Genomic DNA, 21,829 nt, shown 5'->3' with positions numbered 1-21,829 from the left:
GTTCTCTGCTTCATGTCTGTTAACCAATGCTCTTTCCATGCCAATATATTACATCCGACTCTATGAACCCTTTTTCCTTGGCACTTCATTGAATGACTTTTGGAAATCTAAGTATATTACATTTATTGGTTCCTGTTTATCTACCCTACCCTACTGATTATATCCTCATTTGTCAAAAATGATTTCTATTTCATAAAACCATGTTGCGTCTGTCTGAGACTATGATTTTTAAAGTGAATTGTTGAGACTTCCCAATATGAGATTCTGGCATTTTCCCTGATACCAAGCTAAATCACCTGTAGCTTCCCATTTTCTTGCTCCCTTTTTTGAACAGCAGAGTTGGATTTTGCAGAGCAGTGTTCACAGGATATGTTTATAAAATAGACACAAATTAGACATATTATGTTTTCAATTTTCAATCTACATAGTTCTCCAAGAGTTTTTATTTTCTTTTGAAGAATGCGAAAGACAAAGACAGCTGTCTTACTCGGATAGTTGAACAACAGAAGATTACGGAAAATACCATGCTACAATTAAATCAGTGGATAGAAGAAAAGGATGAAACCATTAAAGAATTAAAAGAACAATTAGACCATAAAAGCACTACCATGGCACAGCTACAGCCCTCACTCTCACTCAGGAACCAAGAAATTGCTGAATTAAATGGCAACATTGAATGTACCATAGAACAAAGGGAGCAGCAGGCTCTAGAAGAAATTGAAGAACAAAAGGATGGTGCAGAGAACATGCAGGAACGATTTGGTCAAAAGGATACTCCATTGTATGTGGAACAGCTGGGGGTTGATCTAGGGGCAATTCACAGTCAGGGGCCTGCCCAAATAATGCAGCAGCTGGATGAACAAACAAAGGAAATTAATTTAAATGTTGCAGTTGACTGTTTGCAAAATCAGGGTCAAAACCATTCTTGTGAACAAGTGCAAGTTTTAAATGCAGTGATCATGGATCTCAATAAGAAGCTGCAAGAGTCCAGACTTGAGCAAGAGAAACTTCACCAAAAAGTAGAAAAGATGATGGTGTCTCAACAGGAACAGGAAAAATATAGACATTTGACTCAAGATCTGGAAGAACAGATGAAGCTGTACAAATCTGAAAAAGAACATTTAAATCATGAAATTCAGGAGCTCAATGCATTTTTGGCCCAAGAGAAGGAAGTCAGTAAGGAAATGAGACTCCGGCACGAGCATGAAATCACAAACTACAGCATCAAATTGGAGATGATGGAGAGGGAGAAGGATGAAGTGCTCGGTCGACTTGCTGAATCTCAGGAAGTAGAGCTTGAACAACTTAAAACCAAAATGCTGTTCAGTCATGAAGCAGAGTTGTCCAAACTTAAGGAAAACCTTGAAATACAGCACAATCTAAAAACCGAAGTACTTCGAAAGGAATTGGAATGTCTGAAAAGAAACTTGCGCAGTGAAGTGCATCAAAATGATATCAATGAGAACTTGGAAGCAATGGATCAAGAAAAGGTCATTTTGAGTGAGCGGTGTGCAGAGCTAACAAAGCAGCTACAGCAAAGAGAGTTAGAGTTGGAGAAGTTGCACGTGGAAGCGAAGAATTCAGCCAGCCAAACACAGGAAGCTGTCCAGAAGTGGAAAGCCATCACAGAGGAGCTATCAAGCCTGCATTTACAATTGGAAAAAGAAAGTACTGAGCGGTTACATTGTGAAGAGAAAATCAAGGGACTGATTCTTGAGAGCAAAGGAAATTCCCTGGAAACTCAATCCGAACAAATTAGCATGATTTCCACTCTGGTTATTGCAAAGGAAGAAGTGAGAAAAGACAAAGAAATTGACATAGATATGTTAAAGGGGATGGTGCAAGATCTGAAGGAGGAGAAGCAGTTGTTGCTGACTCAACTGCGAGAACAGGAACAGTTAGTCAAAGGTGTTCAAGAACAAAAGCTGGCCGCAGATTCCGTCACCAGTGAAGTTCAAGCCTTGTTTGGTCGTCAGCTCGCTGCATTGCAGAGCCAACGGGATCAGCTGCAGGATCAACTTGAGGCCCAGAAAGCTAAAAGTCAAACAATGTCTGAAGTCCTTGGGCAGAAAACCATGCAGGATTCATCTCTGCGCAAAGAGCTTGAAGAACTTAAGTCAGTGTTGAGAGAAAGTGAAGAATGTGTGAATCAACTAACTGAAGAGAAAATCAAGCTTGAAAGTAAACTATTGTCAAATGCTCAGGATCTTTCTGGGATTGAAGAAGTACTTGATAAAATCAAAGCTGAAAATAATTGCTTGAGGAAAGACCATACAGATTTGAAGAACAGACTGCAAGATCTGGACTGTACAAAGCAATCTGAGATTTTAGTCTTGGGCAGTGAGTTGAAAAGAAAGGTGTCTGAACTGCAGAAGCTAGAGACAGTTATGGAAGAGCAAAAGGCTCAACGCCTTCAGGAACATTCTGCTCTGAAGCTGGAGGTCAGCAACCTAAGAGAGGCTCAACAGCAACTAGATCAAAGTCACAATGAGAAGGTTCAAGCTATCCTTCAGCAACAAGAAGAGAAGCGTCGCTGTGCTGTGCAACAAGCTCAGATAGAAGTGACCAGCCATTATGAAGAAGAACAGCGCAAAGTGGAAGAGTTGTGCCGTTCTGATGTGGTAAATTTGAAAATGCAACATCAGAAGGAGGTATTTGTGATTTTGCTCTAACATATGACAAGTATTTGATGACCTTAAAAGAATTTTGATTATTTCTCATGAGTTTGATCTTTACATCTAATGAGAAAGGATAGTGCATAACATAAGCAGTAGGATGGTATAATATAAATTATGCTCAATGTGCAAAATATACAATGCACTTAATTCTCCCATAAAATATATATATATATATAATGCTCCCATTCAACAGGAAAATGTTGGTTGTTGGGACTATATTAATCCTATTTTTTTTCCCTTTCGTTGCTCCAAGTTTCTTCAGTGTGACCCTAATTTTGCTTGCACTTTGTTAAATTTGTGACGTGACAGGAAGTGCTGCATCAATCACCATTATTTATTTCCCTTGAACATACTGGGCTTTTGCCTGAATTTGGAGCCTGAGGTCAATTTTTGGATTAGCATTCACACACTTCATAGAAACCCTACAGTGCAGAAGGAGGCCATTCGGCCCTTCGAGTCTGCACCGACCACAATCCCACCCAGGCCCCACCCCCACATATTTACCTGATAATCCCTCTAACCTACACATCTCAGGACTCTAAGGGGCAATTTTTTTTTTAACCTGGCCAATCAACCTAACCCGCACATCTTTGGACTGTGGGAGGAAACCGGAGCACCCAGAGGAAACCCACGCAGACACGAGGAGAATGTGCAAACTCCACACAGACAGTGACCCGAGCCAGGAATCGAACCCGGGACCCTGGAGCTGTGAAGCAGCAGTGATAACCACTGTGCTACCGTGCCGCCCCTTCACCAGCACACCACTGGAAACCATTTAAGAGTGGCTTTGTATGGGTACCTACAATACTGACTAGCATCAAGTGCGTGTGCTGGATCTAGAATCATAGAATCCTACAGTGCAGAAGGAAGCCATTCGGCCCATCAAATCTGCACCGACCACAATCCCACCTCGGCCATATCCCCATGTATTTACTCTCGCTAGTTCTCTGACACTAAGGGGCAATTTAGCATGGCCAATCCACCTAACCCGCACATCTTTGGACTATGGGAGGAAACCGGAGGAAACCTATGCAGACACTGGGAGAATGTGCAAACTCCACACAGACAGTGACCCAAACTGGGAATCGAACCCAGGTCCCTGGCGCTATGAGACAGCAATGCTAACCACTCTGCCACTGTGCAGCCTTCCTATGGTTTAAGCCAGTTTTTTTAAGTACTGGCTCCAACCACAGGAAATGTGCCACTATGTCTACTGATGTATCACCCATTTAGGATCTCATTTTGATCCAAGTCCTTTGTTGTACAAAGCAACACTGATATCACCAAAGCACTGATCAAAGCAAGCATTGTTGTGTTGTAATGTTGCTGAACCAGTCATCCACAGGCCAGATGAATGATCTGAAGGCATAAGTTCAAATCTCGTCATGGCAGCTGGAAATTTAAATTTAATTAATTAATCTGGAATTGAAAAGCTAGCATCAGTAATGCTGATCATGAAATTAGCAGATTGGTGTAAAAATCCATCTGTTTCACTTTTCTGGAAGGTAAATCTGCCAACCTAAGCTGGTCTGACCTTTGTGGCTCTAGACCCATATTGAATTGATTGACTTTTAACTGCCTTCTGAAATGGCCTAGTAACCATTTGCCAGGTCTTTTCCTCATTTTGGTTCTTGCCAGCAGCCAGTCCCAGCTGTGTCCCTTCAGGAATTGGCCAGTAGATCTATTGAGTAAATCTTGATAATGGACATTGGCGTTCCCTGCCAAACATGCATCCTGCCCCTTGCTACCCTCAGAGCTTGCAAATAATTAATATGGAGGAATACTGATTCATCATTTGAAGAAAGATGGTAGATGGTTATCAGAAGGAGGCTCCCTTGTCCACGTTTGATCTAATGCCGTGAGACTTCATGGCGCCAAAATCAATTTTGAGAGCTCCCAAAAACTCGCCCTCCCAACTATACTATCACACCAACTCTGGTAGGCTAGTCCATATTTTGGAAGGGTGATGGCAGGGCCTGGATGGTAAGATTTTGGGTATGACTGTCAGAGTACAGCTTGATTCACCTGTGAGCCAACCTTCTCCGTTTTGGCAGAGGTCCAGTTTTGACACACATCCCCTGATTTGAGTAAGGAGAACTTTGTGGGATTATCTGGGTTGGTGGTGATTTTTGTTGTGTCAAGTGCTTCTCCCCTAGGGGCGGGGGGAGGCTAAATTAGGATATTGAACTTGTTGATCAACCATGATCAAAATGAATGGCTGAACAGGCACGAGGGGCTGAATGGCCTACCCCTGTTTCTATTCCCCACGTTTCTATGTTTATAGGACTAGGAGGACGCCAGGAAATCAGTCTGGTTTTATTATTAGACTTTTACATATCAGTTTGATACAATTGGCTTGCTCGGATATTTCAGAGGCCGTTGTCAACCACATTGCTGGAGTCACATGTAGATAAAAGTGGCAGATTTCCTCTCCTAAAGGATATTATTAATGAACTAGATGGGTGTTTACAACAATACAGTAGTTTCATGGTCTTCATTAATTATACTAGCTTTTTATTCAGATTTATTTAATTAACATTGAATTGGCAAATCAGAATGTAACTTGTAAGATGGATATGGTAGAGGAAGTGGGTGTAGTGTATTTGAATTTTCCAGAAGTATTTAATAAGGCGCCACACGAGATTAGACAAAATTAGGATTGAGATTGGGGATAATATATTAACATGGAGAATTGGTTAATAGACAAAACAGAATAGGAATAAATGGGATATTTTCAGGTTGGCATGCTGTAATTAGTGGTTGGGCCTCAGTACTTGGCCCTAAGCTTTTTACAATCTTTATCAATGACTTAAATTAAGAAACTATGTGTAATGTATCTAATTTTGCTGCTGATACAAAAAGTAGGTGGGAAAGTAAGGGGTGAGGAGTACATAGAGGCTGCAAAAAGGATGCAAACCAATTGGGTAGGCAAGAAGTTGCAGATGGAATACAATGTGAATTGTGCACTCATCAATTGTGGTAGGGAAAAAAATATATAAAAACTTGTTTTTGAGTGGGGGGAATGTATGTGTGCAGAGTCAAGTGGGTCACTACAGAAATTGGAGTCTTAACATGCAGGGACAGCAAGCAATTCGAAAAGCAAATTGTATGTTAACTTTTATTATAAATGGATTCTGTATGTGAGTAAAGAAATCTTGATATACTTACGTAGGGCACTATTGAGACCACAGTGCATTACTGTGTGGAACTTTGGTTTCATTACTCAAGGAAGGACGTATTTTTCCAAGAGGGAGTGTACAGTGAAGGTTCACTGGACTAGTTCCTTAGATGACAAGATTGTCCTGTGAAGAGAGATAGAATAGACCAAGCATATATTGCCTGGAGTTTAGAAGAATCAGAGGTGATGTAATTGAAATGTAAAATTCTGAAGGGTCTTGATAACTTGGCTGCTGAGCGAGGAATCCAGAACATTGGATCATAAGCCTCAGATTAAAGGAGTCGATGATTTAGGACCAAGATGAGAAATTTCTTCACTTGAGGGTTGTAAGTCTTTTGAATTCTCTATACCGGAGAGTTGTGGATGCATCGAGTATGTTCAAGACAGAGGTTGATAATTTTTTGGGTACAAAGGAACAGTGGAAAGGTAGAGTTGTAGTAGATCAGCCACAATCTTGTTGAATGGCAGAGGAGAGTTCCAGGCCCAAATGGCCACCTGCAACTCCTATTCTTATGGGACTGGATTCAAATTCCTCAGATACTGTGGTGGGAGATAATCTCATGTACGTGGATGTCTGGGTCATTAGTTTAGAAACTTAATTGCTATGCCATGCATAAACCTGCGTCCTGATCTGAAACAAACTTCCTAAGGTGATCTTTGGTCAATAGAATTTGAAAGGCCAGGATCTTGAAGACTTTTTAATGTTTTCCTGCAAATTGTTCTGTTTCATGGACAGTGTCTTTGTTTCGTTCTAGAGACTAAGAATCCAGAGAAAAGTCCTGTCGTTTTCTCATGAAAACGGGTCTTTTATGCATTTCCTCAGTTTCCTGTCATTTAATGGAAGTGTCAAAAATGACTTTCTTCCCCTGTACCTTATTACAGGTGGTACTAATATTGAATCCTAAAGGTTGTAACACAGACATTTATCTTTTCAAGATATTGGAAGCAGAAATATTTTGGAATTAAGTGAGGTGTGGAAATAATTATAAAATGTTGGTTGACTAATTCAGAATGATTTTCTTTAGACACATGCCGAATTGTTGTACTGTGACCTTGCGTTCTTTTCAGTTAGATGAGTTGAATATAGAAATGAAGAAGGCGTTTGACTTGCAACAGAAACAGGATGATGAAAGGAGAAAACAAATTGGATTAATTAAACGGGCAAGTACTCTTGCAGTCAGCTCACGATTAGTGATATTAATACATCATAGCCTCAGGCATCGAAAGCATATCCAATTTAACTTTTCTTATTTTATAATCTTGATGTATGTGTACTTGATGTGGACTCTAAATTATTTTATGGTCAAAAAAGGAAGCTGAGAATCTATGTTTAAGCGGAGCTTTCTTATAACTCGCACCATCTCACTTTGAATGTTAACATTTTTGAATGTTGATCATAGTGTCAGATGCTGAAGCTAAGTCTTTAAGACTTCTCTTCTATCTTAACATTTTTTTAATATATCACAAACATCTTCTGTCCCAATGCAAACCTTCCCCTCCCCTGCCATCTATCACTTTTTCTTAAATTTTGCTACATATTTGTTGCAATCTCTCCGAACTCCCACTAATCATTAATCTACACTGTTCCAGCCCCTTATACAGTATAAAATTCCAACACATTTCACCCTTCAGCTCTGAAAAAGTCATACGGACTTGAAGCATTAACTCTGTTTTCTCTTCCTACAGATGCTTCCAGATCTGCTGAGTTTTACAACATTCTCTGTTTTTGCTTCAGATTCCAGCATCTGCAGCATCTTACTTTTATTTAAGTCTTTAAAAATTAAGTTGAAAGTTTGGAAGAACTTAGTTGGGAATGAGTCTCCTTGATCATTTTGTATGAACATCAGTCTATTGATGCAAGATAGAGATCCACTGTGGGATAGTAAAAAAAAAGTTCTAACCCATACTCATACGAGGTGTTCTTGGGGAGGACTTACTGCATATGGCCTCAGCAGGCCATGAGAAGGAACTCCAATTGTTAAATCACTGCTATGGAAAAATGGAAACTAAAAATAACCAGAGGACTTTACGTTCCACTTTACGCTCCAAGTAAATTGAAAAATCTGACTCTCCAATCCGAAAGATAAACATGAATATTTGAAACCTATATAAAATGCACATGTTGCCTCCTCCAGCCAGTACAGCAGTAAATAACTCTAGCTGTTCTGATGCAATGTCATCATGTAATTCAGAAGGAGACCTTTATGGTGAATATACTTCATTACTTTGTGAATACCACTGGGTACTTTCTCAATTAAGGGAGATCTTACTCTGTTATGTTGCTGCTTGGAACCATAGCTCAACAATGAGGGCAAATAAAAAAATATGCATTTATCCTTTCGCAGCATAGAGGATTTGAAGGCTATGGCCATTAAGGATAATAGTTCAATTGCTCAATTGGCTTTGAAATGTGGCTTAAGGGCAACAGCTCTCAAGCGCCACTGAAGATAGTTGAAATTGATTATTTTGTATTCAAAGAAAGATGCACAACAATATTCATTCTATATAGAGCTGAGATCTAACAAAGAACAAACAAAGAAAATTACAGCACAGGAACAGGCCCTCCAAGCCTACACCGATCATGCAGCCCAACTTAACTAAAACCCCCTACCCTTCCGGGGACCATATCCCTCTATTTCCATCCTATTCATGTATTTGTCAAGATGCCCCTTAAAAGCCACTACCAAAGATCTAGCAATTGGATGCAGAACATTTTTGTCCTCCGTATATTCCAAGACTTTGACAAATAATTCATTACTTTTGAAGTATGATCACTTTTGTTTTGTGGGCAGATATGGTAGGCAATTGGTACAGATCGATGTTCAACTAACAGTAATGAGATGAATGACCCAATTTAATCTGTTCTGGTGGGGGTTAATAAATGTTGACCTGGACACTGGGAAAGCTCCACTGCGTCTGCAATTTTTTTTTTTGCTGTGGAGATGCCGGCGTTGGACTGGGGTGAACACAGTAAGAGTTTTAACAACACCAGGTTAAAGTCCAACAGGTTTATTTGGTAGCAAATACCATTAGCTTTCGGAGCGCTGCTTCTTCGTCAGATGGAGTGGAAATGTGCTCTCAAACAGGGCACAGAGACACAAAATCAAGTTACAGAATACTGATTAGAATGCGAATCCCTACAGCCAACCAGACCTTAAAGTACAGACAATGTGGGTGGAGGGAGCATTAAGCACAGGTTAAAGAGATGTGTATTGTCTCCAGACAGGACAGCCCGCAAGTCCAGGAGGCAAGCTGTGGGGGTTACTGATAATGTGACATAAATCCAACATCCCGGTTTAGGCCGTCCTCATGTGTGCGGAACTTGGCAATCAGTTTCTGCTCAGCGACTCTGCGCTGTCGTGTGTCGTGAAGGCCGCCTTGGAGAACGCTTACCTGAAGATCAGAGGCTGAATGCCCGTGACCGCTGAAGTGCTCCCCAACAGGGAGAGAACAGTCTTGCCTGGTGATTGTCGAGCGGTGTTCATTCATCCGTTGTCGTAGCGTCTGCATGGTTTTCCTCAATGTACCATGCCTCGGGACATGATGTCCCGAGGCATGGTACATTGGGGAAACCATGCAGACGCTATGACAACGGATGAATGAACACCGCTCGACAATCACCAGGTAAAACTGTTCTCTCCCCGTTGGGGAGCACTTCAGCTGTCACAGGCATTCAGCCTCTGATCTTCAGGTAAGCGTTCTCCAAGGCGGCCTTCACGACACACGACAGCGCAGAGTCGCTGAGCAGAAACTGATTGCCAAGTTCCGCACACATGAGGACGGCCTAAACCGGGATGTTGGATTTATGTCACATTATCAGTAACCCCCACAGCTTGCCTCCTGGACTTGCGGGCTGTCCTGTCTGGAGACAATACACATCTCTTTAACCTGTGCTTAATGCTCCCTCCACCCACATTGTCTGTACTTTAAGGTCTGGTTGGCTGTAGGGATTCGCATTCTAATCAGTATTCTGTAACTTGATTTTGTGTCTCTGTGCCCTGTTTGAGAGCACATTTCCACTCCATCTGACGAAGAAGCAGCGCTCCGAAAGCTAATGGTATTTGCTACCAAATAAACCTGTTGGACTTTAACCTGGTGTTGTTAAAACTCTTACTTTTTTTTTGCAGCAGAATATCACATTGGAAGAGTTTTTGTTATTTATGGAAATTTGTCAACCTCACTGACAGGTTCATGAGAGGGAGCATGATAGAGAGATGTGTACACTGATTACGAAACATAAAGAGGAAGTAGAGCAACAGCGAGTAGAATTGACACAGGAACAGCAGGATCTGTTTAATGATATCCAGACACAGATGGAATCAGCACATGAAGCAGAGATATATCAAATTCGGCTTCAAATGCAGGTTAGTTATCACTCTGGATGTCAGCTGACTACTGATATTATGCATATTTTTTATCTAGTTTCCAGCTTGTGTGCTCATTCCCTGAGAAGGTAGGAGCGAAAACTTTTCACTGGTTGACGTCATACCAAGCACAAAGGAAGACGGTGTTAGTTATTGGCAATCAATCATCTCAGTCCCTGGACACCATTGCAGGAGTCCCTCAGTGTAATATCCTAGGCCCAACCATCTTCAGCTGCTGCTTCATCATTGACCTTCCCTCCATCATCATCAGGTCAGAAGTTGGGAGGTATGCTGATGATTGCACAAAGTTCGAGCTTGGTGGTAGGTAACATTTGTTTCACACAAATGCCAAACAATGACCATCTCCAGCAAGAGAATCTCACCATCGCCCCATGACATTCAGTTACCATCAATGAATCCCCCATTATCAAAATCCTGGGGGTTACCATTGACCAGAAACTGAACTGGACCAACAACACAAATACTGTGGCTACACGAGCAGGTCAGAAGCTAGGAATCCTGACTCCCCAAAGCCATCGACAAAGCACAAATCAGGAATGTGATGGAATACTCTCCGCTTGCCTGGATGGGTGCAGCTCCAACAACACTCAAGAAACTCATCCAGGATAGGTTGGCACCCCATCCACCACTTCCAACATTACCGGCAGCAGTGTGTACCTTCGACAAGATGCACTGCAGCAGCTCACCAAGGCTTCTTTGCCAGTACCTTCTAACCCCACAACCTCTTCCACATACCACAACAGATACACAGGGATACTGCCACTTGCAAGTTCTCGCCTAACCCACACACCATTCTGAACTGGGACAATATTGACATTCTTTCATTGTTGCTGGGTATAAATCCTGGAACCCCCTGCCTAACAGCCTGCATGGCCTGCAGTGGTTCAAGTGGTTTTCCACCACCTTCTCAAGGGACATTAGTGATGGGCAATGAATGCTGGCTTAGCTGGTGACATCCACATCCCATTAAAGAATAAATTCAAAGAAAGCTGAAAATATATAGGCCTAGAATAGTGAAATGAGGATGATCCAAGCCTGAGATAATTAGCCTCCACCAACCATCACTATCTTCCTTTGTGCTAGGTATGATTGCAACCAGTGGAGAGTATTCCCCTCATTGCTGTTGACTTGAATTTTGCTCGGGCTCCTTGATGTCGCACTTGGTCAAATGCTGCCTTGATGTCAAAGACAGTCGTTCTTGCCTCACCATTTTTGAGTTCAGCTCTTCTGTTATTTACATCGGAGACAATCTACTTCACTTAGTTATTGCAGTTTCAAGTAGAATATTTTTCAGAACCTTAAACTCATAATCTGACACTCGATTTATGGTTTGACTATAGAAGGACCACCATCTGGAGTTGGAATCCCTGCGCCTGAGCCTGAACAACATGCACAGGGCTCAACTTGAACTTATGCAGTCTAACCTACAGCGTGAGAAGGAGTCGTCTCTGGCTGAGCTGCAGGAAGTGCTGAATGATAAACGACGCCAGGAGGTGGCAGTGTTGCAGAACCGACAGCACATAGAATTGGAGTGCATTAGGGAACAAAGTCAACAGCAGATGGAGCAAACTCTGGAGAAACACCAACAGGAAATGGGTAGAGTATCTTGTAGTGTGAGATGGGCTCAGATTGTGTTCCAGATTTGCAAATTATGTATCATTTAGATATTTCATGAAAATGCTACATTTGTTTAAAAAGTACTATCAGTATTTATTAATTTTACGTATATTTTCTTAACTCGCCAAAATGAAAAACAGTGAGCTTGTTCCTTGGAAAAGTTGTCATGTCCCTGGTCTTGGGAGTAAATACTTGCTAGATTTGTTACCTCATGCGTCAAATTAAATTCCTGTCAAATGAGAAAATATAATTACTCATCAGATTACTTATCTGACATCAAGCCAAAATGTCCAAAATTAAACATTGAGAAGACTAAAATCATTGTCTCTGGCCCCTGCCATAAACTCTGGTCCCTAGTCACTGCCTCTAATTGAACCAGACTGTTGCAGCCTTGGCCTTGTATTTGACCCTGAACTGAACTTGTGACCTCTGCCTCCATCACAACGTTTGCTAATGTCCACTTCTTTATAAAATGATCCATTTCTGTCCTTGCCACAAACTCATCTGCGGCTGAAACACTCATCCATGCTTTTATTGCCACTGGGCTCGACAATTCCATTGCTCACCTGTTTGACCTATAGCACATCTTCCATCCTCCATAAACTTATTCAAATTTCTGCTATTTATATATTAGCTCATGCTAAGTTCAATTCATCGATCACCTCTGTGCCCCCTGACCGGCAGTGTTTCCTGGTCCACCAGCATCTTGATTTTAAGTGACATGTTCAGATCCTCCATGGTTTTGACATCACCCCCTCCCCCAACACCAAAATTCCACTTGTGTACCCCTGATTTCCTTGGCTTCACCATTGTTGGCCTTGCCTCAACTATCTAGGCCCTAAACTCTGCGGTTCCTTCCCTCAATGTCTTCTCTGCTCCTCCAGGACTTTCAAAACCTACCTGTTCAACCAATCTTTCAGTCACCCATCCTAGTATCTCCTTTCTTGGTTCTTTAGCAATTTTTGTTTGATTACCCTCCTCCAATGCACTTTAAGACAAGGTGCTATGTAAATACAAGTTGTTCAAATGGTTTTGTTAAGGTTTTAAAGGAAAGATGCAGTTTGTTTCCTTTAGGTGATGGATTATCATTGTTGGATGCTGGTCAATGAACACTTGAATCATGAAAAACATAGCTTCACACCAGGAGAAGTTTTACCAAACAAATATGTTTATTTTTGGCTCATGTCAAAATTTTTCCCCAATCTCTTATTCCCTTTTCCCAAAGCTCATCAAATGTCTGTTGAATCTAATAGCACTGTTTGTTAAATTGGCCTTCTTTACAATGTATTATATGTATGTAACACTCTGGAAAATAGTTCTGCCAAATATACCCATTTTAAAATCAACTCTCCTAGACTTTGAGCCCTCCCTAAAGTTGAAACAGGTTTTACCTATCCCATTTATAATTTTGAAATAACTTCCTTATTATAGGACTTCGGCCTATCTTGGTCAGTTCCAAAGAAGCCACGTACTGTGCCCATGTATCAAATTCCTATTCCAGATGGGTAATGTTATACATGTTCTTTAATAAAATGCTGTGTATAAATCCAGGAACCATGTTTTACATCGTTTGAATTCCCTCAGCTGAACTTTCTTTACACCTTCTTATTGACTGCTTGTTGACAAAATCCCCAGATACTGGTTAGCACACTCGGAGAACATCTGTTAATTTATCAGGTCTGTGTGGGTGGTTGTGTTTCTCAAGAAATTATAGTTCTGCTGTTGGGTAACAATCCTCCAGAGAAATACCAGGCTAGGATATTATTTGCAGGATAAGCATGCAAGGTTTACAGCAATGCTCCTTATGCTGTTTGGTAATGGTGGAGAGCACACCATAGAGTGAGCTGATAGAATAAAGATTTCTAAAGTGGGAATATGGTGAGATTCGGGATTTAGTGGTTATTAGGTGATGAGCAGTAGGTAAGTACTATAGAATATGTGCTTTTCAGTGAACTGAAATTTTTGGTTTTGACTGGTATCCACTAGGATGCTCTTTGTAATTAGGAAATGTAGGAAAAAAAGTCTGGTAAAGTTGGGGCCTGGTGTTAGAATATTGCAAATACAGTAATGGGGTGATGTGATGTAACTGGGTGGATAGAAGCAAACTGTTCCCAGTGATTTGAGGGACCAAGAATTGAGCTGTCATGAATATAAGATTAAAGATAAGAAATTTGGAACAGCGGGGAGGAGGAAGATCTTCACATGGAGACTTGTGTTGCTGTTGGCTTAATTAATGTTAGATGCAACAATTATGCCACATTCAAGTTGCGATAAAATAGGTGGATTAAGAAAAGGGACAGAGGAACAAGGCAGGTAAATGTGATTGGGGACTGTTTACTCACATGGAGCAAACATGTTGATGTGGGCAGAATCTTTTATTCCTGTGTGACTTCTACGTGTGTCTGAGTGGAAGTGGAAACCAGCATCAACATACAAGACAATTAAGCCACATGCTGGAACTTTAAGCTGAGCATCTAAACTGAGCCCTGAGAATGTTCCCCAGATTGTTAGCCTTCCCAAATTAATCCATGCAATATTTCATGTGTATCAAGCAAACTAAATACCTCTTCTGTTGGTTAACATGTCTGCCTCAACCTCTACCAAAGACTTTCTGTGCAGAATGCAATAGTTCATTTGTGATTGCTGGTACTCAGTCGTTTTCATAAAATCCTTGCTACTTAAATGTGATGGATGCCATACCGTCCAAATTTGTTGAAATGATTCTGTCAGAAATTGGATTCTAAACTCTTATCTACAGTTTCCTGTAGAGATCAAATTCCCTCATTTTGAAGGAGGTCGGCTTTCATGTTGGCAAAACATGGATGGGAAGTAAAAGGAAAGACTTGCATCTGTGTAGCATATTTCAGGGCCTCAAGACATCCCATAGCGCTTCAAAGTACTTTTCAAGTGAATTCAGTGTTGTAATTATGAAACAATTAACAACTAATTCCGTGCACAGCAGGATCCCGCAAACAGCAGTGTGATAATGTATGAGTAATCTGTTTAATGATGTTAGTTGTGGATTATACATTGGCTATGTCATAGTCAATAACTCCACTGCTTCTTACCAAATAGTCTTCAGATCCTTTGTGTTCACCTAAGAGGCTCCAAAAAGGTGGCACCTTTGTCAGTGCCATTCTTTAGCACTGCACTAAAGTGTCAGCCTGGTTTAAGTCTCTGGAGTGAGACTTGAACTGATGACCTTCAGACCCACAGGTAAAAGTGCCACCCCTAAGCCACGACTGTTGCATTAAGTCATGTTGTAGAATTGAAGGGAGAGTGGGAATGGGAAGCCGCAACAGGTGAACTGACATTCCATGACCATGCTTTTGTTTCTAGAGGATCTAAGGAAGGCATTGCAAGAAGATGCTGCTCTTTTGAAGGCCACAGCGGTAGCAGAGGAAACAAAGAAACTGCAAGTATGAAAATCCCGTTTATTTAAATTTTTGGAAAGGTTTATTCTTTGGCAACTAAGTAACATCTGTCTCAATGATACACAAACAAAAGTCATTAGACCATCACCTGAGGTTTGATCAAAATTCGATCATTTCAATTTAGAACTGATGTTTGAAAAAGCATGAAGTTCCATTCAGTTTGCCTCCAATCATTCTGGTCGTTGCAGTAGGTTAAGCTGGTCGTTAAATAAGGAAGATAGGAGTTTGAGCAGAGATTCAATGGTGGTATGAATTGACTGGTCCAAATGGCCTGTTTCTATGCTATAAATTATATTTGCAAATGTATCAAATAAAAGCATAGAAATGGAAATGTGACATAGTTTCAAATCATGTTGGTGTGGCTTGAAGGGGAATTTGCAGGCTGTGTTGTTTGCATGCTGCTTTGCCCTTCTTAGTGGTAGAGGTTGCGGTTTGAAAGGTCCTGTTAAAGAAGGTTGCTTAGTTGCTGCAGTGCATCTTTGATATGGTCCACATGCTGCCACTGAGTTGGTGGAGAGAGTGAATGTTGAAGCTGGTTAAGGGCGTGCTAATTAAGTGAGTTGCTTAGACCTGGAGGGTGTTGAGCTTCCTGAGTGTTGTTGGAACAACCCTCATCAGGTAAGTGCAAAATATTCCATCATACTCTGACGAGACCACCTTGATCTTGTACATACCTCATTCTATGTTTGCACTTTAGAGGTGGTTGGATAGGATTAGAAGAAGACGTGTAATGTATCTGCATTTGCCGACGATACTAAGTTAGATGGAGAAGTAACCTGAGACGAGGATTCAGAGGATGTGGATAGGTTGAGTGAGTGGGCAAAATCAAGACAGGTGGAATACAATGTGGGGAAGCATGAAATTATCCACTTCGGTAAGAAAAATAGCAAAGCAAGATTTCTTAAATAATGTGATACTGGGAAATGTTATTCAGAGGGACCTGAGTTACCATGTACACAAATCACTGAAAGTTAACATGCAGGTACAAGAAATAATTAGGTAGGCAAATGGTATGTCAGCCTTTACTGTAAAGGGATTAGAATGTTGCAGTGAAGAATCATATCATATATAGGGGCTTGGTGAGACCACAACTGGAAAACTGTATATGGTTTTGGTCTCATTACCTAAGGCAGGATATACTTACTTTGGAAGCAGAGTTCAATGAAGGTTCACTGGATTGATTCCTGGGATGAAAGGATTGATCTATAAGGGGAGAATTGAGTGACCTAGGTCTTTATTTCCTAGAATTTAGAATATTGAAACTTTGATAAGTAGCTGCTGTGATGATGTTTCTTTTGGTTTGGAATCCAAAATGAGGGCGGCACGGTGGCACAGTGATTAGCACTGCTCCCTCACAGCTCCAGGGATCTGCGTTCGATTCCTGGCTTGGGTCACTGTCTATGCGGAGTTTGCACATTCTCCCTGTGTCTGCTCCGGTTTCCTCCCATGCTCCAAAGATGTGTGGGTTATGTTGGTTGGCCGTGCTAAATTGTCCCATAGAGTCTCGCGAGTTCCTCAGGGTAGTGTCCTAAACCCAAATATCTTCAGCATCTTCATCTTAAAGGCTGAAGCTGGGATGCTAACTGATGATTGGACAACGTTCAGTACCATTTGCAACACCTCAGATACTGAAGCAGTCAGTGCCCACATTCAGTAAGATTTGGACAACATTCAGGCTTGGGCTGATAACATTCATGGGTAATGACCATCTCCAACAAGAGAAAATCCAACCATCTGCCCTTGACATTTAATGGCATGCGTAGTTTAAAGGGATTAGCAGGGTAAATATGTAGGGTGATGGGATAGGGCTTCGGTGGGATTGTTGTCGGTGCAGACTCGACGGGCCAAATGGCCTCCTCCTGCACTGTAGGGGTTTATGGTTCTATGACTTGTGCTTCATAGGTGGTGGACAAACTTTGGGGAAACAGGAGGTGAATTACTTGTTGCAGATTTCCCAACCTTTGGTTTCTGGACAATGGTAACCCCCAGGATGTTGATACTGGGGAATTTGGTGATGGTAATGCCATGAAATGTCAAGGGCAGATGGTTGGATTTTCTCTTGTTGGAGATGGTCATTACCTATGAATGTTATCAGCCCAAGCCTGAATGTTGTCCAAATCTTACTGAATGTGGGCACTGACTGCTTCAGTATCTGAGGTGTTGCAAATGGTGCTGAACATTGTCCAATCATCAGTTAGCATCCAGGCTTCAGCCTTTAAGATGAAGATGCTGAAGATGTTTGGGTTTAGGACACTATGCTGAGGAACTCGCAGCAATATTCTGGGAATGAGATAATTGGATATCTGACAAGCAGTTTGACAAATCAAAGACTTAGAGGGGTAAAATAAAACCTAAATAAGTGAAATCAGTTCAAAAATTTTAATTTTTATTATGCATGATGTTGCACACTAATTGTCCTTGTGTAATGTTAGACAGGAATTTTAAAGTGCAGTATTGTAAAAAAGACTTACAAATAACATTTGCCTAATATTTGGGTTGTAGCATTAATGGATCTCCTCACAACGTAATTTGCCTGCTTTTGAGATTATTGCATTTGGTTTTGATTTAAAAGTAGATTCATTTGTTCAAAATGTGCCTTTGTTTCTAAATCTAGTTACTTAACCCCTATGTGATTAAACTGAAGAGTTTTGTTAAACGCGGCAATGTGCCTACTGCATTGTCCACGTGTCTGTTATTAATTTCAGGATTTGTCAGTGTTCTCTATTGCTTGTTAATGCTACTGAAAACTTTTAAACTGAACAATGGGATTTCTGTATCCGTATAGGGACTGAAGTTGCTCTTATCTCCATAACATTATTCAACAGAGCTTACCTGCTGCTGTCACCTTCATCCATGCCTTTGCTGCCTCCAGACTCAATTATTCTAGTACTGTTCTGCCAAGCCTCCCATCTTCCATCCTACATAGACTGGCATAAAAATCTCTGCAGCCTGTATCTTAGATGAATGAGGCTTGACTAAAGCTATCATCCCTGTGCTTTCTTGAGCTGCACTGGCTCCTTATCTGACAACACAATTTTAAAATGCCAATCCTTGTTTTCAGACCCCTTGCCTCTCCCTATTTCTTACTTCCCTCCAGCCCTGCAACCTTTGGGATCTCTGCACTCCTGGCTTCTTGTGCATCCTTGATTTTAATCGCTCCACCATTGGTAGCTTTGCTTTCAGCTACCCAAGTCCCAAATTCCGGAATTCCCACCCTAAATCTTTTCCCTTCTCTATTTCTGTCTTTTCTACTTTAAAACGCTCTCTAAAACCTTGACCAAACTTTTGCACATCTGAACTGATATCTCCTCCTATGACTTGGCGTCAGAAATGTTTTTATTGATATTGCTCTTATAGCAAAAATGTACCAAGATCCTTAAAGTTAAATGCACTATACAAAATGCAAGTTATTAGTGTGGCATAATGGTGAACATCAACTTGTTTTGCTCTAACAGAACATGCAAAAGGAGTGGGAGGAAGAGTGCAGTCAGCGCTTTGAGAAGCAGGAACAGGCCATGTCTGCACAGCATCAAGCCGAGCTGGATGAATGGGGCAGGAAGGTGGAGAAGCTACAGAATGAGCTTGGAGCAATCCATAATGAAATAGAGGATCGCCAAGCATTTGAGAAAAGTAAGAGCAAATCATGCTGATAAGTTAGATGAAGAAGGATGGGAGGAAGCACGAATGGGGCATAAACATCAGTGTGAACCTTTTGGGCAGAATAACCTGTTTCTATGCTGTATATTCTATGTGCAAGCTTGTTATTGTAAGGAACTGTCAGCTGAATCGTTAGGGAATCATCATATTATAGTACAGCATAGAAGCAACCTGTTGGCCTAATGAGTCTATGGTGGCTCTTTCAAAGACGCTGCAGTTAGACCTACTTGGGGCTATTTTCCCCATATTCCTGCTACTTTTTCTTCAACTATTTATTGAATTATTTTTGGAATGCTGTTATAGAATCTTATCTGCTGCCCTAGCAGGAAGTGCATCCCAAATCCAAATCCTAAAAATGTTTCTCCTGGTGTCGTAATTTTTTGTAATTCTTGTTGTTTGCATGACAAAAATTTTGCCCTTTGCTTATCAATTCTTCAACCATTGGAAACATTTTTAAAATTAGGAAAATTTAGATAGGTTAAGTAAAAATATCTGCCAAATCTCCTCTTGGTTTCCTCTGCTTTGAGGAGAATAACTCCAGTTTCTTCACAGAACTAAAATCCCTCATCCCTGGAATCCTCATAAATCCTTCTGCACCTTCGCCAAAGCCTTCACATGCTTCCTAAAGTGTGGTGCCCCAAATTGGACACAGTGCTCTAGCTGGGGCCAAATTCTTATTTAATGTTAGGAGCAGCATAATTTCCTGTTTGTGTACTCCATGCCTCAGATTGTAAATCCCAGGATCCCAAATGCTTCATTAATTACTTTATTAATGTGTTCTGCCTCCGCCAAACATTTGTGCACAGACATGACCAAGTCTCGCCAATATTCTTGTATCCCCTTTAAAATTGTATAATCTCTCCTCCTCCTCTCTACCACAGTGAATCTACACTGCCATCTTTCCTTTCATTCTACATGCCTCATGAAGTTTTTAACTATCTTTTTCACTGTTTACTAGACCTCCAAGCTTTCTGTCATTGGCAAACTTCGAAGTACCCCAAAATTTAAGTTGCGTGTCTAAGCATCCAATCTTGGAGAACCAGTCACAACTCACTAATTGTTATCCTTTTGCCATTTTTAATCTAGCTGCGACTGCCCTTTATTATCACATGGGCGTCAAGTTTACTAACAAACATTTGTGGTATTTTATCAAACGTCTTTTGGAAGTCCGTATATCCAACTTCAAGTGTGTTGTCCTCACTCACCCTCTGTTACTTCACCAAAAGAACTTGGTCAAATTGGTCAGACGTGATTTGCTCTTTATAATCCATGCTCTTTCTTTAGTTATGCTCGTCCATGTGGCCGTTAAAGTTTATTTATTAGTCACAAGTAAGGCACTGCAATTAAGTTACTGTGAAATTCCCCTAGTCGCCACACTCTAGTGCCAAATTAATGTTCCTAAAAGCTTTCCCAGTACTAATGTTAAACTGGCTAATTGTTAGGTCTATCCTTCTCCGTTTTGAACAAGGATTTAATATTTGCAATTCTCTAATTCTTTGGTACTAATCTATCCAGATTGGAAAATTGGAATTATCGGAAGATTATGACCGGTACCTTCCATAATTTCTATGCTTACTTCCTTCAGTAAGCCAGGATGAAATCCCACCTGGAGCAAATGACTTGTCCGTTTTAAGTAGCCTTTCCAGCATCTCTTTATTTTTAGTATTCCAGCAACCTCCGTGTTTTTGACCAAGTACTCAATTAATATCTCTAAAATAGATCTCCATTTTCATCCCTCTTCGTGGTGTTCTCCTCATAGAAGACCATTGAAAGCTAACATAAAAGGGAATAAAATGTGTTCCCTTATTGTCTCTTTGCCCCCCCCCCCCCCCCCCCCCCCTCCTTTTTTTACTTCTCTACTTTTTATAGTCATCCTGATTCTCTTGTATTATCAAGCTGGCATTTGTCATTGCCCCTTTTTTTTTCCTGCTGCACACTGCTCTTTAAATCATTCATCCAGCTGGCTCTGGCTTTTGTTGCACTCCCTTTCTCCTTTGTAGGAATGTCCATCACTTTATAGGCTGTGCTGTACTGTGTTACAATTCTGCAGATCAGTCTTTGACTCCAATTTACCGGGCCAGATTTTTCCTCAATTAGCCCTCCTTCAGTTTTGTATTTTTATTCTAGATTTCTCTTTTATTCATCTCCGTAACTAATCTAAATTGTTCAGTGGTATGATCACTATTTCTGGGGTGCTCCCTGACTATGACATTCTCCACTTGACCCATTGCATTCCCCAGGACTAGATTCAGCAAAGCCTGCTCCCTTGTTGAGTAGGAAGCATGTTATCAAGAAAATTCTCTTGAACATACTTTTAGAAATTTTTCTGTCCTTAACACATTAATTGTTGCATTGCACATTAAAGTCTCCTATTGTCTCTACTCCGCAGTTCATGTACGTTTCAGTAATTTCTTGACAATCTGCTCCACTGTCTCTTTCCTATATTTTGGTCCACAAAATATATCAAGCAGTGCAGTAACTCCTTCACTGTTCTCAACCCCCAACCAAATAGATTATTTGATTTTCTCCCACTTTCTGACATTTGATTTCCCTGCTATTTTCTTTTAAAAATATGCAGAACCTTTATAAAACTCTGGTTGTATTGCATCCAGTTCTGGTCACAACATTTTAGCAAGGATGCAAAGGTCCTTGAAAGCTGCGGAGAAGTTTTATAGAATGGTTCCAGAAATGAGGGAATTGAGCTTCAAGATGAAGTTGGAGAAGCTTGAGTTGTTCTGCAAAGAAGATTGAGGGGGAATTTGATGGAGGTTTTTCTTTTATTCTATCCTGGGATGTGGGTGTCGCTGCAAGGCCAATATTTGTTGCCCATCCCTAATTTCCCTTCAGTGGCTTCCTAAACCATTTCAGAGGCCAGTTAAG

General features: G+C 40.9%; 1 protein-coding gene across 13 annotated transcripts in view; it reads left to right on the top strand.

Annotated features, from left to right (window-relative positions):
* pcnt (pericentrin) overlaps positions 1-21,829 on the top strand; it is a 215,747-nt gene that overhangs the window by 54,393 nt on the left and 139,525 nt on the right. For 9 of the 13 annotated variants that reach the window (XM_078228833.1, XM_078228837.1, XM_078228836.1 and 6 more), the window contains 6 exons: positions 459-2,651; positions 6,925-7,017; positions 10,044-10,220; positions 11,582-11,837; positions 15,198-15,277; positions 18,748-18,922. In XM_078228833.1, the coding sequence (XP_078084959.1) occupies positions 459-2,651; positions 6,925-7,017; positions 10,044-10,220; positions 11,582-11,837; positions 15,198-15,277; positions 18,748-18,922 (2,974 nt within the window). The remainder of the gene's footprint in view (positions 1-458; positions 2,652-6,924; positions 7,018-10,043; positions 10,221-11,581; positions 11,838-15,197; positions 15,278-18,747; positions 18,923-21,829) is intronic. The other 4 variants (XM_078228839.1, XM_078228840.1, XM_078228838.1 and 1 more) reach the window with 3 other exon arrangements.

This window comes from Mustelus asterias, chromosome 14, assembly GCF_964213995.1.
Source record: "Mustelus asterias chromosome 14, sMusAst1.hap1.1, whole genome shotgun sequence".
Classification (NCBI taxonomy): Eukaryota; Metazoa; Chordata; class Chondrichthyes; order Carcharhiniformes; family Triakidae; genus Mustelus; species Mustelus asterias.
This window is presented reverse-complemented; position numbering and strand designations above follow the sequence as displayed.